Here is a 14,472-nt window from a genome sequence, read left to right on the forward strand (position 1 = left end):
AGGTCTATTACATAGCTTTATTCATCATACTAGCATCATGTTTACAATAACATCCCCGTAGGGCTGCGGAATCTTAGTACAATGAAGAAGACGAGAGAGAAGGGGCTTAAAATTCCTGATGAAATCTAGAACTCTGTAAGTGCAGGAATGCTTGGAAGTAATCCTTAGGCATGGAATCTTCAAGTGTACTTCAGTGTTCAGTATTAATAAAAGATTCCCAAGTTGGAGAAAGACCTCCAAGTGTAATCAGCACCACCTCTTTATCAGATACAATTTCACCCATTGTTGATAGTTGATCCTTGATTTGTGATATCCTCATAAAGTATGCTTGAATGGTCTCTCCTCTATTCATCATTGTAATGACCAAAAGTCATATATGCAATGGAAATCTTTAAAATACTTCAAAGATGTAAATGTCCATTGTAAGACATGTAACTGTATATTGAATATTGTATAAGAATTGATGTAATATATGAAATATGAATGATTTACAAATGAGAATGAGGGCTTGTTTATATACCCTAGGCAAGTGCCCTTTCATGAATGGTCATGTCTCTAAGAAATGCCTCTTCATTACTAATTAACTAACCACTAGTTAATTAATTATTATTTATTATGATTATAGTTATACTTATATTTATTATTTTTATATGAATTGTTTCTCTCTTCAAGAAGCTTTGTCCTCAAAGCTTACTGAGAATATATTCTCGTCTCTGAACTTTCATCTTTGTTGATACAAGATGATATGATGCTCTGAGTGATAGACAAAATTGTCATGCTGAGAACGGATCGAACCATCCTAAATTAATATTTTGTGAAATCTTCTGATCTCTGAAAATTTATGATGAATAGTTAGTGTATGAATGGATTTTGCAAACTTCATATATTTGAGGACATAAATTTTCCGTTTATGTTCTGAGTGATACTGGTATGTAGATTGATTTGAAAGTCTTCTCTTGTGACTCGAACGTCGATAAATAGTTCTTCTAGTTGGACATTCCCTTATTATTTTAATGGTTGTTTCTTGATTTCCTTCAAGAGTAGTTGTTGTTGAGTTGGCTACTGAATCATCATGTGGAATTTCCATCATTTGAGCTGCAACTTCTACACGTGCCTTCACTTCAGTAGGTTTATCCTTTGCTTGAGTTACGATTTTGACTAGACTGGTATTTGTTTATTTATCTTCAACTTGGACTGAAACGACTGGAGACTTCGATACTACTTCTTGAAGTTGTTCTAACTTGTCATTTAGTGATTTCTTGTCACTTTTAAGCTTCTTTATTTGCGTAAGTAAGGCTTGGTTATGATTCCTTAGACGTGAAAGTTCGCCATTTTCTGAATCGTTGACTTTGTCCTTAGTATCTTTCTCTATCTTTTAAATTTTTTATTTGCTCTAATAATTTTTTATTAAGGGTTTTTAGGCACAAATTTTCTTTTTCTTTTTCTAATAGATGCTCCTTTTTCCTTATCATAACTTTCATTTTCTTGTTTGGACTTCTTTATTTGTGAAAGTAATTTCTCATTGTGGTCCCTTAGACGCCAAATTTCTTCGTTGCTTTCTGTTGATTTTTCATGAAACCGATTTTCGAAATTTTATATTTCTTCTCTGATGCTTCATTCTTTTGTTGAAGTCTTGCGATTTCTTCCTTTAATTGTTTTATTTGTATCTTCTCATTATCTTGTTGTTCTTCTGTACTAAATAATCTTCCACATCTTGGACAACGTAAATTGCACTTTTTTTTAATATATGTATATCCAATTTCGTCTAGATAACTTCGACATTTAGTCAAAAATAGTAATTGTTGTGTGGGATTCATCTTGACTACTTCATCATTTTCGAATTAGACTCCATTTTTCTTGACTTGATAACCTTCCTTGGTAATTTAATTTAATTTTTTTTTTATTATTCTCAACAATTGTTTTTTCTTACCTACAGCTGCTAATGAACCCCCAGGGCAGCATATCGTGGATCAATCGCCAGAGAGCCCCTCTATCTCCTTGGACTTACCAGAGGTAAATTACATATATTCAGATCTACAAAAAAATGTTGTTATCTGCAGATTTAACGGCTTTTGGCCTAGAACTGATGCATCATATCAATGGATCCACACGGTTTGGACAAAAAACTGCCAAATACACCTATGCTCTAAGGGTTTCTTCATAGTAATTTTCCTCCTAGAAGAAGAAAGGGAAAAAATTCTCAATCAAGGGCCATGGTTCTGGGGCAGTGCTGGACTTTTTGTCACTCCATGGTTCCCGGAGTTTGATGCCAACACTATGGTGGTATCAAGGATGCCAGTATGGGTTAGGCTGCATAACCTCCCGTTACATTTCTGGCATTCCAAGGCCTTAACAGCTATTGGGAATACACTCGGGAAAATGTTAAAGATTGATACAGCGAGACACATAAAGGGAATCTTTACTTTTGCTAGAATATGTGTCGAGGTAGATCTCAGCCAAGGATTACCTGAAAGTATAATTCTGAACTTCAACAATTTACAGTGGAAACAATCCTTGGACTATGAGAATACAGCTTTCAGATGCAGGGGATGCCAACAAACAGGTCATCTGTACAATGCATGTAAAAGTCCCAACAAGAGCAAGCCACAACAAAGGAAGCCCAAAGGATGGCAGAATATAGATGACGTTGTAAAGAAGAGAGTTTCTGAAAAGAAAGCCCCTCCGATATCAGAAGACGAAGAAACAGAAGCTGAAGAGGAAGATATCATCATAGAGGAAGCTGAAACAGAGAATCAGAAGGAAACCACATCAGACAACAAGGCTCCACAGCATCACCCAAATCAGGCAGAGAGGATAAACGATGACCAGAACATGGGAGGGATAAAGCGGCACCACCAATCAGATACATCAGATTCAGACAAGGAATCAGGCTCGCAGAAAGCTGAAACACAGTTAGTCATAGCCTCGATCGAGCCCACCCAAGGAGCGTGGCACAAGGTCGAAAAGAAAAAAGGAAGAAAAACCTGAACACATGTAATCCAGTTCTTCTTGCTTTCTCTTTTTCCCTCTCTCTCTCTATTCTTTTCTTCTCATTTTTTGCACGTTAGTTATGTAATGTTGCGTCGGGTGCCATGGCACTTGTGCCCATTGGGCAGCTTATGGAAATGCATCATGCATCTACAATTGTAACTTTTCTTTTTTTAAATAAAAGGTTACAGATTTTTCCACTGGAAAAAAAACAATTGTTTTTTCTTAGAACTTTTATTTTTAACTTTATATTGTTTTATTTTATTTTTTTATAAACTTTTTTTTATATATGTATTTATAGTTTTTATTTTTCTTTTTGAAAAGTTACAACCCTAGTGGAACATGGCTATTCACCTCTTTGGGTATAACATAAAATATATGTCCACTTATGTGCCTTTGACTTTGTTAATTTTCTCCACGTAAAAATAAAACTTACCATTCACATAAAGAGATTTTGTATTCCTTTTGTTCCTCTTTTACCTTGAAAATACCATAGCCAATTACCATGAGTTGTTAAAACCACGAGCTTGTAAACTACTTAATGAAGAATCAAGATAATCTTATCTACTCTTCCTTCTCTTACGTACAGTTTCAAAAATATTTGCAAAGATTCCCTTTTGACTTTATCATGAACTTTTTATCAATAATGTAGAACATTTATATATATATAAATGTTCTTCTTCAAAATTTACATCGAACTATATTTTTTTATTAGAATAATTGAAATCTGAATGGCCAAAGGCCTTATTTATATTTTTTTTTTTTATATAATTTTTTGGGGCCAAAGGCCGAAATGGCGATATGGAGAATCTCCAAACTCTAAGCGAAATGCTTCAATTACACAACACAAGGTTGACGGGAGGTTGATGGCCAAAAGGTTTGGTGATCATCCAATGGGGCTCTGATAACAATGTAACGACCAAAAGTCATATACTCAGAGGAATGCTCTAATACCAATGTAACGACCAAAAGTCGTATACGCAGTGGAAATCTTTAAAATACTTCAAAGACATAAATGTCCATTGTAAGACATGTAACTGCATATTGAATGTTGTACAAGAATTGATGTAAGATATGAGATATGAGATGATTTACAAATGAAAATGAGGGTTTGCTTAAGATTCCCTTTTGACTTTATCATGCACTTTTTATCAATAATGTAGAACATTTTTATATATATAAATGTTCTTCTTCAAAATTTACATCGAACTATATTTTTTTATTAGAATAATTGAAATCTGAATGGCCAAAGGCCTTATTTATATTTTTTTTTTTTTATATAATTTTTTGGGGCCAAAGGCCGAAATGGCGATATGGAGAATCTCCAAACTCTAAGCGAAATGCTTCAATTACACAACACAAGGTTGACGGGAGGTTGATGGCCAAAAGGTTTGGTGATCATCCAACGGGGCTCTGATAACAATGTAACGACCAAAAGTCATATACTCAGAGGAATGCTCTAATACCAATGTAACGACCAAAAGTCGTATACGCAGTGGAAATCTTTAAAATACTTCAAAGACATAAATGTCCATTGTAAGACATGTAACTGCATATTGAATGTTGTACAAGAATTGATGTAAGATATGAGATATGAGATGATTTACAAATGAAAATGAGGGTTTGCTTAAGATTCCCTTTTGACTTTATCATGCACTTTTTATCAATAATGTAGAACATTTTTATATATATAAATGTTCTTCTTCAAAATTTACATCGAACTATATTTTTTTATTAGAATAATTGAAATCTGAATGGCCAAAGGCCTTATTTATATTTTTTTTTTGTTTATTTAATTTTTTGGGGCCAAAGGCTTAAATGGCGATATGGAGAATCTCCAAACTCTAAGTGAAATGCTTCAATTACACAACACAAGGTTGACGGGGGGTTGATGGCCAAAAGGTTTGTTGATCAGCCAACGTGGCTCTGATAACAATGTAACGACCAAAAGTCATATACTCAAAGGAATGCTCTAATACCAATGTAACGTCCAAAAGTCGTATACGCAGTGGAAATCTTTACAATACTTCAAAGACATAAATGTCCATTGTAAGACATGTAACTGCATATTGAATGTTGTATAAGAATTGATGTAAGATATGAGATATGAGATGATTTACAAATGAAAATGAGGGTCTGCTTATATACCCTAGGCAGGTGCCCTTTCATGAATGGTCGTGTCCCTAAGACATGCCTCTTCTTTACTAACTAACTCACCATTAGTTAATTAATTAGTATTTATTATTATTATATTTATATTTATATTTATTATTTTTATATGAATTATATTCATAACATTCTTAATGTCCTTGACTTGATTCTTCAAAGCAAGGAATTGACTCAAGTTGTTTACTTGATACATTCCAATCAGATTGTCATGCATTTCCTTAAATTTCTTAAATTGGAGATATAGGTGATGGGATGGTCTCCGAGAGAATCAGGGATAATCTTTTTAGCCTTGGCTTCTCATTTCTTGTATCTGGCCTTGATAGCAGCATTTTAATTTTCTGGTGGATCTGCTACCTCACCTAGAAGTACATCATGCTCCTCAAGAGTAATATCCAACCTTGTCTTCCAAGAACCAAAATTTGAAGCATCATCTGGCTTCTCTTCGTTCTTCAAGTAAAAACAAGACATCTTGATCAAGTCAAACAAATTTCAGCAGCAAATAGGATAGCAAATAAGATCTCTTTATTTCAGCAGCAACTAGGACAACAAATAAGATCTTATTTCAGCAGCAAATAGGATCTTCAAAGGGGCAACAAGTTGGATTTCAACAGCAAGAAAGAAGCAGCAAGTAAGATTTTCGCAGCAAGGACTCCTTATTTCAGCAGCAACTAAAAAGTGACATCTCTTTATCTTCTTGGGCTTGTCTTCACCAAAGCTCTGATACCATGTTAAAATCTAATGTTCTATGTTGTAACAATCACTTATTACAAAACTTCTTTATGCTGCAATATTATTTAAGCAATTGTAGATAGAACATAAACCAAATGTACAAAGGAAGACAACCAAGAAAAGAATGAGACACAGAGAATTTAGGTCCAATGACCAGGGCAAAACCCACAAGGGGAAAACCCAACCAAATTCTTCTTCTATTAGATATCAATTGTTCAGCAGAGATACAAAGTATAATGAGAGATCAAGAGAATGAGTAAGTTCACCCAAATATGGACAAGTTGTAGCATGAAGATCACTAATAGCAGCAACTGATGCAAACACAGAATCAACCTTCAAGTTGTGCTCTTACTCTCCAAGTCTCTCTTACAATCTTCTTCAATTCTCTCCAACTCTCTCTGTCAATTTTGAATTCTTCTTTCACAATGCACAATTAGTGAGAGGAGAAGATATAAGGCACATATATAGCAATGAATTCATCCCAGAAAGGAGAAAGCATGTCTTCGTGTAGCTCATATGCCAAATAGGGAAGAGTAACTTAAGCCATTACGGAGAGAGGCAATGCATGCCTTCTATGGAGGAAACTCACGTGCTTTGAGGAGTGTAACTCATGCCCTTTTAGGAAGTGTAACTCATGCTATTAAGGAGAGAGGGTAACGAATACCATTTAAGGAGAGGTATGTAAGCCTTTGTAACTTATGCATTTAAAGAGTGCGTAATAGGAATCTTTTATGACATGCTTTCAATGAGTAAGAGGAATATGCCAAGTCTTTAATGAGAGAGAACAAGAGAGAGTAATGTAGAGTCATGTGAGACTTTAAGGACAGGGGTGTGAAGTATTAAAGTAAGGTGACTTGAATTTCTTTTTGATAATAATACCATAGTATCATAAGGATAATGATAATAGTAATGATAATATTGATAACTAAGTCAAAATTGAACTATTAGGATTGATTAATGATAAGTTGAGTGATTTTCAATCAACTATAATTGATTACCAATTGATACAAGGTAATTTACTATTTTTGGAAAGGCATACTTGAGATGTTAGACATGGCTTTCTATTTTTAAAAAGGCACTCCACGATTGTTAAAAATTTAAAAAAAAAATACGGAAATTCATCCCTAAGCTGTTAATTTTCAACAAAAGTAAATGGTATGAGGATTGAATTGCAAATTTATGGGTTGTTGGCGTGTGTATCTTAAATTTATGTGTTTTCAATATTTATGTATTTTAGTAATATGTGACTTTCATAAAGGTTGCGGTTAACGAATGACTAGTTTAAAAGGGAATTCCTAATTGCTTATTATTCACAATATCGTATCTTAAATTGCATCACTTGGTATTCACTTAATTATGAGCTTGGTTCCTGCATCTACAACTTGTTGCTATTATTTTAAGTCTGAATCATACAAAAAATAAAAATAAAAAATAAAAAATTGGCGTCATAGGGAAGGTCCCTACACTTCTACTCAAAGTCAAAAGTAGCAATTCCAAGAACTCATAAGGTGAAGAATGAACAAATGAAGACTTTTGTTGCATGGAAAAATTATAGATACCTGCACTTCAACTCGAAATGTACTTTCATTTAAAAATGGTATGACCTTCGTCTGAAGACTTTGATAACCATTAGGCTTGGGAGTTGCAATATAATCCTTCATCTGTTATAAACAATCCTTGGCTTAAGTGGATTTCTAACAATAAGTGATAGAATGAACACACTAGAACTAAGCATTTATTTTATGACTACTTACTTCTCGAGGAATAGGCGTCCATATCCCGTGCACAAGGCCGAGGATGTGGTAGCATATCTGCAACAATGAATTGGATAATAAGAGAAACAAATTTCACCTTCACTTCCATAATAAAATGTTCTCAAATAGTCGAAATAATACCTGATGTGAACTGCATAATGGTGCAACCCTATCATGTTGCTTTGGCTTCAGTATGACCCGCAGCTGTATTTTACCAGATGTGGAGAAAACAGTAAATATAGATAGCTTCAAAACCATGAAATTAGCAACATAATGAATGTAACCAGCGTCTGAGACATCCGACAGACCTGAGCAATTTCATTTACTTCATTGATTGAACCTTCCCTTCCCAAAAGCATTTTGTATATGCTGCACCAACAAGGACAATGATTTAGCATACCAATTTCAAATTTGTTACATAGATGACAAAGAAACTAAAATGCATTTCAGAGAATAAATGCCTAACTCTCAAGGGAAATTAATGTCTGAATTGAAATTTAAATACTATGCTGCAGAAAAAATCATTATTACTCTATTTGCATGAGAAAGCTGGACAGAAATGTAACCCCAACCAGATGTCATTATTAAAAATAGTCACTAGATGCAACATATTTTCAAATATATGCATGTGTGTTTGCATATTTTGGACCTCGTCATATGATAAACGTATTTTCCCATACCAGATCAAATGGTTGACAATTGTCGTCAAAATTTTGAGAAAAACAAAGGAAATGTTATTTGTCAGACTCTTGACTTTCAGTTGGCCATTAGTTTTTCTAATAACTTTTCCCCCTGATTTCTCTTTAATTAAGTACCCAAGTGCTACATCTAACTGTAACATTCATTGCAAATGCAACTCTGGTAAATAAAACACTAAGCTTTGCCTCATGGAAAGTCAAGTTTTGGATCATTAATTTTATGGCGAAAATGTGTGAAGATGACAATTTTTTCTTAAAATAGACATATGGGGATAGTTAACAAACATTCTTTCACTGAAGGGGAAGCAAGAGGATCAGTCCATAAGAGAGTACATGAAAGGGTTAAGCTTCCATTATTATGAGAGACGTTTCTGCCTCTCATGGCAACATCTTTTCTCCCATTGCAACAGAATGAGAGCAAGGTGGCTAGTAAGGAGGACTTCCAAACCAAGTTGCTCAAGCATGGCTTTAAGTCTCTCAACTCTCACACTGCTGATTTGTTTAATCATGTCATTTGTTTTGGTTTCCACGAGATTCCAACATATCATCCACCCAACCTTCAAATGAGGCACCAATTGAGATCCGAATTATTATAAAACCTGTAAATTTCCTAAGCCCAACACAAGAATTAATTCCCAACGAATTTTATACCAAGAAATAAATCGCAGCAACCTATAAATTCTGATTTGTAAACTAACCACTACTGGGCACTTTAACAAATAAAATGCATGACAGAAACAATAAGAACAACAATCACACAATTGACACAATTGTTCCCCTCGAAACCCACAAAGGGGAAAACCATCAATGAGTTTGTTCTCAATGGCACTGGAAGATATCGAACTTTCTTACAAAAATTACAAAGCTCACGAGAGAAATTCCCACAAGCAAATACCCAGCCATATGGTCTTACCAAACCCAGCAGAAATCAAGCCCTACCTAGTGCCTATGTCACCCAGCTCATGCAGCTTGCGTCACTCAGTTCTCACAGCGTACGTCACTGCTTGTTCGGCTTGTGTTACCCAGCTCACACAGCCCTGTTTCATCTGGCTTGGTTGCTGATCATTTTTCCTGGTAAATCCCTTCCTCTTCCACCAACAAGTCGCTCTCTCTCTCTCTCAACAAGTTGATTTGCCCAATTCACCCTGTCTCAATAATGTTCCTTTACCTCATGTATATCATATCAAACACCCTTGAGCCTCTTAATCATACCCCTAGCATTCCAAAGAGATGGAGGGTTGAGATCATCCCTCATCTCATCTCTTGAGATCAATGGCTCAAATTAGATCTTGGTCACTTAAATTATTTACCTCCATAACCTTAGACTTTGGCCCAATAAGTCAACAAAAGAATATAACACATCAAATGTACTTTTCCTAAGTTAAAACTTAGGAAGGAATTTAATAATCACTTACTCCACTTAAGCAAGCATCCATAAGGCTGATTAATGTTCTCCACAAGCTAAGGCACCAAGCTAGTGAAGAATACCTCTCGAGCTACCATAGCTCAACACTCCCTCTTTACAACGAAAGGATTTTGAATATCCCCAACTTATTTCAAAAGTAGATGAATTTGTCTTTCATCAATGCTTTAGTAAGGATGTCAACAATATGTTTATCAGTCGGCACATATTGAAGCTTCACGGCCCCTCTCTACACATAATCCTGGATGAAGTGATACCTAATGTTGATGTGCTTGGACCATTCAAGGAACACTGGATTCTCAGAGAATTGTATGCAACATTGATTATCATAGTGGATGATGGTCGCATCCATATCTTATCGAAATAAACCCAATAGTAACTTCCGCAACCAGATTGCCTCACATGCAACCATGTATTTTTGCCTTTGCAAAACTCAATGCAACCGACCTTTGCTTCCTACTAAACCAGGAAACAACTCTTAAACTCAAGTTGAACCAACAACCTGAAGTACTCTTTCTCTCCACTAAGCATCCTGCCCAGCCAAAATTTGTATAATTTGTAAGCCTAACTCCATCTCTTGCTCATATTGCAACTCAAACTCCATAATGACGCATAGATATCTGAGTCCATGTTTCACAGCAATCTAGTGCACTCTCCCCGGTTCCACCATAAATTGGCTAAGAGTGTTCACTGTGAAACAAATTGCTGGCCTAGTGTTGACGAGATACTAACCGAGCCAATCAATTGACAATACAGTGCGGGGCCAACAACCTCTAACTCTGAAGAATCCGCCTTCCTCCAATTCATGATTATAGGCATAGTCAAGGGCCTACAATCTAACATCCCAAATCTCTTCGGGATCTCCACAATGTACTTCTCCTGGCCAAGGAAATACAGACCCTCTCTGCCACACTTCCAAACCAAGGAAGTAGTGCATTAACCCTGACTCCTTCATGTCGATCAAAAAAACAAGAATTCTCCTGCAATAAAAAAATGAGCTCCTCACTCCCTATCATGAACAAATCATCAACATAGAGCACCAGTATAAGATGCTCCTCCCCTACCGATGTGTAGCAAAGGTTGAGGTCAACCTCACTCTTCTCGAAGCCCATCTACTGCAAGCAACTATCTATCCTCAAGAACCATGCCCAAGGTGTCTGCTTAAGCCCGTAGAGTGCCTTTTTAACCTGCAGACATGGGAATATCTCCCATGCACCTCAAACCCCTCAGTCTGCTCAATGTAGACTTCTTCCTCGATGCTCCTGGTGAGGAAGCCAGTCTTGACATCCATCTGATGCACTCTCCAACGCATCTCTACTACTACAGAGATAACAACCTAAATCGAGGTATATCTGGCTACTGCGGCTAATGTCTCCTTGTATTCAACTCCTCCTCACTGTAAGAACCCCTTAGCCACGAAGCGTGCCTAGAACTTCTCCACGCTCCCATCAATTGTGTGTTTGATCTTGTAAATCCACCGTGATCCAACCACCCTCTTGCCCTCTTAGTCATGGCACTACCTCCCAGACATCATTATTCATGATGGAGGCATACTCCACCACCATGGAAATCTACCAAACATGTTGATCAATTGCCTCCTAATAACTGCAAGGATTTGCATCTATCAGCTTTGTCATGAGGGCCATGTAACTAGTGTATCTCTGCGGTGGCCTTCTCTCCCTGGTAGGCCTCTTAGGAGGCCCCACATCCCTGTCATCTCTCAAGGGTTGCACGACCCACCTAAGCCACCCCCTACTTGATGTGAAAGACTCATCCTGTGGAACAAGATATCCCTGCTCCTCATCCTCCTGAATAGCCCGCATATTAGTACCTGTTCATGTGCTTGTACCCTATACCCATGGATCTGAAACCTGTCTCCTCTACTCCTTTTGTCCCTGTGAATTCCGACCTCCTACATATGCTAGATCACCATCTTGTTGAGATTTGTAGCTTGGGAGGTACTCCAAACCCTTGGCTAGAGGGTTTTGGAGGAATTGGCACACAAAAGTGACTTGTGGGCTAAGAACCCAAGCCTATGGGCTTTACACCCAAGCATGTGGGTGTGAAACCATGATGATGATTGATGGTTTGACCGACAGAGATGATAGAGGACCTCTAGAGAAACTGAGGGCAATGAAAAACATCAAAATTGGAGGTCTAGAAGTTGAGATATGAATTTTTTTTGTGGTTGTAGGTTAATTTGGCAGTTAGAGCAGGTCGGCTTGAGTATTATGGTTGCCCAAATTAATATTTGGTGACACCACATGCTAAGATATAAATTGGAGTGATGTGAGAGGCATTTCTACACATCGAAGCGCATCAAACCATCAAAAATACCTCTGTGATTTGGAGAAGCGACAGAGGCAACGAATTAGGAAGGTAAGGGGCTGAGTTTGGAGAGGGTTTGTCTCTTTCTAGGGTGACATTTTCTTAACAACATGGTCGAAGGTCTAAGGCAGCCGACAAGGAAGGTTTGAGGACGTATCTTAGACAAATTGGAATGCGAGCTCACTGGAAACCCTAGTCATTGGTTAGAGGTATGTTTTAAGGGTATTTTCTGTGCATTATAATGTAAGGAATTTTTGTTACAGGTGGTCGCAGGAGTGTTGTAGCAGACAACATTGTTTTGGAGGTGATTTGAGGGAACGACTGGGGTTTAGGGTTGTTGTGTGCCCTAACTAGTCTTGTGAATGCACAGAAATCGAGGTCAAGGAGGTAGCAGCAGTAAGTTGTTCATGTCACCTTGTTGATGGATGGATGCTAAGTGGGTGGTGTCCTAGTAGAGGATAGTTGTATTGGACGCTCGTGGATTGTTGGAGGGCAGCATGAGAGTGGACCAAGTTGTTAGAGTTAGAGCAACCTAAAGAACAACTTGTGGACGACTGTACAGGCTTGCTTCAAGCCCTAAGAAACAAGTCTCTTGAAGGACTAAGGAATTGTTAGAAGTCGTAGAATAAGAGCTCAAGGTCAAATCAGCCAAGAGCTCAAGGTCAGATCAACGAGGAGCAGTTTGTAGCCCTACACTTGCCTTGTGGAGAAGGACAACTACAACAGAAGTTGGGTAGCCCTCCATGCCCTAAGTTCATTGTTGGAGAAGGACATTCGACAGTGATAATGGAAAATCCTTTGGCCCTAAGTGTGCCTTCATCGGGCAGCGCAAGAAGGCACTAGTGGGAAGAAAGTCCCAAAATAACTGAGGAGCAACAATGGGTAGTTGAGAGTTGTTCACAAACGGAGTTGTGAACAACTCAACCAAAGTCTCGATGTGTTGATGCGTTGAAGGACTAATTGTCAACAAGAGAGAAGGTGGAGCCGAGTTCAATGACCTAATGGAGTCGGTTCACTGATAGAGGCAGAGTTGTGTTGCGGCAAATCGGGAGTCGAAGGATCGGGCAGATGTGTACAGGGTACGGCCAAGTCAACTGTGAGGATCTCTACATTAGCTAGATGGTCAAAGTACTTTGTTCAGGGTAGATTAGTAGTCATCACGACAGACACCAAACCCTAGTTGTTGTAGTCTTGCATCAATGGATGTATGAGGGCCATTATCCCTAGCACAAGAGCCCTATATTGTTGTATTATCAGTTTGATTAATATAATGAAGTTGGGTTGTAAAAATTTGTTAAAAGTTGTGTATATTTATGCATGTGTTGATTTACTGTTGTATATTACTCCGCTGTGCAAAGTAGTTTTGTTGTCATACTTGGATTTGGTAGCATCAGTGATTTAAAATTCTATCCTAGACTCCAATATCGTGGAAAAACATGATGGTATTAGAGTTACTTTGAAGAGTCAGTGAACCAGAGTGTGCACAACAAAGCGGCTCAAAGGGAGCCGAGATTGTCTAGCTCATGGAGCAAAGGGCTCAGCTGCAGGCATGGAGATGTGGTCTTGATTGGCTTGGCAGTGAGATTGGTTGGGAGTTCTAGTGGATCGATGGAGAACCTATTGAAGAACAGTTTGCTGTAGTACAGGTTGTTGATCATGGACTTCCTATGATTTGCCATGGATCGTTGGGACAGCTCGAGGATTGCTTTGGCATGAGCAGGATTGTTATAATCGAGATTACATCATGTGATGGATTGTTGTTAAAATTGGCAACTAGGGCCAAATTCCACTATTGGACAACTTATTTGATGGAGATGATTATTGCAATGAAATCCTCTTTTCGAGATGACCAAAATCGACCTAAAGATCATCAAATTTGGACAGGCAGAAATGCGTTTTTCAATTTATGCCCACACATGTGCAAATTGTCAAGGTTGGCCACATCTACATGTAGGCTCACGAAGCCCGAGACTCAAGAGACATGTCACTTCATCCTCAACGATTTGTATAAACAAGAGAGACCACCAACCTCATTTGGCACCTCACTCACTCACACATCCTTCTCTCTTCTCATCTGATTGGTTCGTATAACTTATTGGGCATCTCTTTTCCTCACACGTGTGGCAGCAGAAGGACGCATTGCAAGATGAATTACAAGGCCGAAATTTCAGATTGTTGCAAGTTTGACCAGCATTGATCAAGGGTGGTTCGACCTCCTTTGACTACAATTTTTGTACAAGAATTTCGTTTTTGGCAGACTGCATCTATTGGCTTAGGAACCAAGGCATTTTGTTGACTTTGACTGCAGACCAATCACACGAATGACCACAGACCTGAACACAAAGTTGACCATAGAGTTTGACCAAGTTTAACTGATGTTTTC

The 14,472-nt window shown here is 37.6% G+C and overlaps 1 protein-coding gene across 7 annotated transcripts in view; it reads right to left on the reverse strand.

The window, feature by feature from the left end:
• Positions 1–14,472, reverse strand: part of RSH1 (RELA/SPOT homolog 1) — a 232,625-nt gene that overhangs the window by 111,109 nt on the left and 107,044 nt on the right. For all 7 annotated transcript variants that reach the window (XM_089419586.1, XM_089419589.1, XM_089419587.1 and 4 more), the window contains 4 exons: positions 7,949–8,009; positions 7,782–7,844; positions 7,641–7,697; positions 7,446–7,547 (listed from right to left, as the gene is read on the reverse strand). In XM_089419586.1, coding sequence (XP_089275712.1) covers positions 7,446–7,547; positions 7,641–7,697; positions 7,782–7,844; positions 7,949–8,009 — 283 coding nt within the window. The remainder of the gene's footprint in view (positions 1–7,445; positions 7,548–7,640; positions 7,698–7,781; positions 7,845–7,948; positions 8,010–14,472) is intronic.

This window comes from Pinus tabuliformis, chromosome 4_1 (assembly GCF_031772625.1).
Source record: "Pinus tabuliformis cultivar Carrire ecotype Pingquan chromosome 4_1, CPIR1, whole genome shotgun sequence".
Classification (NCBI taxonomy): domain Eukaryota; kingdom Viridiplantae; phylum Streptophyta; class Pinopsida; order Pinales; family Pinaceae; genus Pinus; species Pinus tabuliformis.